The sequence below is a fragment of the Colobus angolensis genome, unplaced genomic scaffold (genome assembly GCF_000951035.1).
Source record: "Colobus angolensis palliatus isolate OR3802 unplaced genomic scaffold, Cang.pa_1.0 Scaffold22, whole genome shotgun sequence".
Classification (NCBI taxonomy): domain Eukaryota; kingdom Metazoa; phylum Chordata; class Mammalia; order Primates; family Cercopithecidae; genus Colobus; species Colobus angolensis.
This window is the reverse complement of record NW_012115377.1, coordinates 5,110,565-5,113,301: the sequence shown is the minus strand read 5'-3', so window position 1 is coordinate 5,113,301 and position 2,737 is coordinate 5,110,565. Positions and strand designations below refer to the sequence as shown.

At 61.5% G+C, this 2,737-nt stretch overlaps 1 protein-coding gene across 1 annotated transcript in view; it reads right to left on the bottom strand.

The window, feature by feature from the left end:
* Nucleotides 1-553: 553 nt before the first annotated feature.
* The window catches only part of CAMSAP3 (calmodulin regulated spectrin-associated protein family, member 3), a 15,574-nt gene continuing 13,390 nt past the window's right edge, over nucleotides 554-2,737 (bottom strand). The window contains exons 16-19 of the mRNA XM_011943636.1: nucleotides 2,216-2,436; nucleotides 1,435-1,547; nucleotides 1,203-1,321; nucleotides 554-1,112 (exon numbers count right to left, since the gene is read on the bottom strand). Of these exons, the coding sequence (XP_011799026.1) occupies nucleotides 807-1,112; nucleotides 1,203-1,321; nucleotides 1,435-1,547; nucleotides 2,216-2,436 (759 nt within the window). The 3' untranslated portion in view covers nucleotides 554-806. The remainder of the gene's footprint in view (nucleotides 1,113-1,202; nucleotides 1,322-1,434; nucleotides 1,548-2,215; nucleotides 2,437-2,737) is intronic.

Genomic DNA, 2,737 nt, shown 5'->3' with positions numbered 1-2,737 from the left:
AGCCTGGGGTGGCGCCCGCTCTCTGCTCCCCGCCAGGGACTGGCCCAGCTCTGGGAACTGACTAGTAAGGCGCTTCTGTGCCTGGAGGGGGGCTGGGTGCCAGACCTCGTGCACGGCCCAGGACCAGGGCGTGGTCCCTACTCCTAAGCCTGGGAAGCCATTAGTGGACTCTAGGCTATTAAGGGGTTTTAAGCATCAAGGGATGTAATCAGATTTGTGCTTCGAACGGGCCACACAGGCTGCTGCGTGGGCAGGAGGCAGCTGGGGACGGGGGAGGCCCAGGCCATTGGCTTGGACTTTGCCGGGAGGTGACAGGGCTGGAGAGCAGACAGACAGGAGGGGAGGGCCAAGCTGCGTAGAACTGGGTGGCAGCTGGGACGCCAGTGCCAGCCTGGGTTGCAGGGCAGGCCTTGCATCTGAGACACCCAGGCAGTGCCAAGGGGGCAACCGGGTTGCCAGCTCTCAAACCCGGAAAGAAACTCGAGAAAGAACAGGAGACTGAAAACATAGCCAGGGAGTGTGGGACCCTGGCCAGCCTTGGAGGGGACAAGGCTCAACTTCTCTTTAAATTATTTTATTCAAGAAGTGGGGGAGGACAGACAAGGGGACTGAGCTGAGCCCTGAGTCCCTGAACCTCCCAGCTCAGCCCCCACAGCAGGACTGGACTCAAAGTCAGAGGGTGGAGACTCCAGCCCCACCCAGACACGGCTGGGGACAGACAGGACCCAGGAATACCGACTGACTGTCCTCTGGTGGGGCGGCGGCCGCAGCACACAGGGCCCGGCCCGTGGACTGCCTGGGTGGGGCTATTTGGGGGTGCTGCCGCCCTTCTTGGGAGTGGTGGGTTTCTTGCCCTGCCAGAGGTGTCCCTGGATGGTGAAGGCATCGACGCTCATGGACATGGTCTTGGCGGGGATCTGGGTGAAGCGCTTGCGGTCCGAGTTGTACTTGTAGATGCCTTCCACCATGGCGGGCGTGACGGTCCGGGGCCCGTAACCTGCCAGCCGCGACAGCTCCTCTGTCTCCCCCGACAGCGTGTAGAGTGCCCGGAACTGGCAGCTCGAGTCGCGAAAGAGGATCAGGAAGTGGTTGGCCTTGCTTTTCTCGATTTCCTGGGCAGGAGTGTCGGATATGGTCAGCCGGCCCAGCCAGGCCACCTACCCACCCACCAGCCCCCAACTCCCACGTGTGGGCGGGCTCACCTCCAGAATGCGGTTCTTCTGCGGTTCGTTCACCTTGCCCGCCAGGCAGCAGTGTGACAGGGCGTTGTGGATGATGAACTTGTTAGACTTGGCGCTGGGCTCCTTGTACAGCCGTGGACCTAGCGGGTGAGGCAGGGGGCGGGGCGGGGGGTGGTGGGGGACAGGAGGAATGAGCAGAGGCCATGGAGGAGGGTGCCTTTTGCTCCCCACATCACCCAGTGCCCCCGCTTACCTGTGTACTCGGGCACCGACGCTGGGGAGGAGGCATTGCTGCCATTTTCCCAGTCCCGTTCGCGGCTTCCAGGCATGCGGCTTGGGGACATGAGACCCGACGGGGAGGGAGCCCTGCAGTGGGGAAGGATGGGATGGAGGTGGGGTCAGAGATGGGAAGCTTCCTGATGTGCAGAGGGGCCAAGGAAAAGAAGGGCCACGGCTGGGCATCGTGGCTAACGCCTGTAATCCCAGCACTTTGGGAGGCCAAGGCGGGCAGATCAGTTGAGGTCAGGAGTTCGAGGCCAGCCTGGCCAACATGGTGTAACCCCATCTCTACAGGCACAGGTAACCCCAGCTACTCGGGAGGCTGAGGCACGAGCATCGCTTGCACCCAGGAGGCAGAAGTTGCAGTGAGCCCAGATTGCGCCACTGCACTCCAGCCTGGGCAACAGAGTGAGGCTTCCTCTCAAAAAGAACAAAAAACAAAAATGAAAAGGTGGGCCCCACACACTGCAGAGGAGGCGGTACACACTGCATACTCTCCCAAATCCATGCAGCGCCCCATCCTGTCCTCCTCCCTCAGGAACACCTGGCACTCGGGCACCGAGGCACACGCTTGGGTCCTGTCTGCCAGGTACAGACTATCCCCCATGCACACGTGCCCACAGGCGTCCCTCCGTCTCTTCATGGCATATCCATACACTGGAGCCATACCGCCCTCTAGGTTCACCCAGAGGCCTGCAAACCTCCCAGGCTCTGAGGCCACCCAGCACATGACCCCCCGTGCAGGCTGAACTCACCGAGACGTGGGCCTCTTCACCCCGAGGTTATTGTGGGCCTCGTTAGCCACAGTGGACAGTGACAGGGTGGACTGGGAATAGATTTTGCTCAGCCGAGAGCCTGGGGACAGAGAGTGCAGGTCAGTGCCCACCAGAAGCCCCCTGCCCTCCACAACACACGGTCCAGCAGGCTGTGGGGGGAGCACAGGAGGAGTTAGCCCTGCCCAAGACCCGTCGGCCCTCTGCAGCCCCCCTGTGGAGGGCCCCCTTATGAGGGAGGATGCTCTGCCCAGCAGGTGGTGGGGAGCAGCACTGGGCCACCCCTACTGGCAACACCTCACCCCAAACATATTCCCAAAGGTTCTTATCCATTAAGCCACAGAAGAAAGACCCCTCACCCCACTGTAACCCACATCCCTATGGAAGTCTTTTTTTTTTTTTTTGAGGCGGAGTCTCGCTCTGTCGCCCAGGCTGGAGTGCAGTGGCGCGATCTTGGCTCACCGCAACCTCCGCCTCCCAGGCTCAAGTGATTCTCCTGCCTCT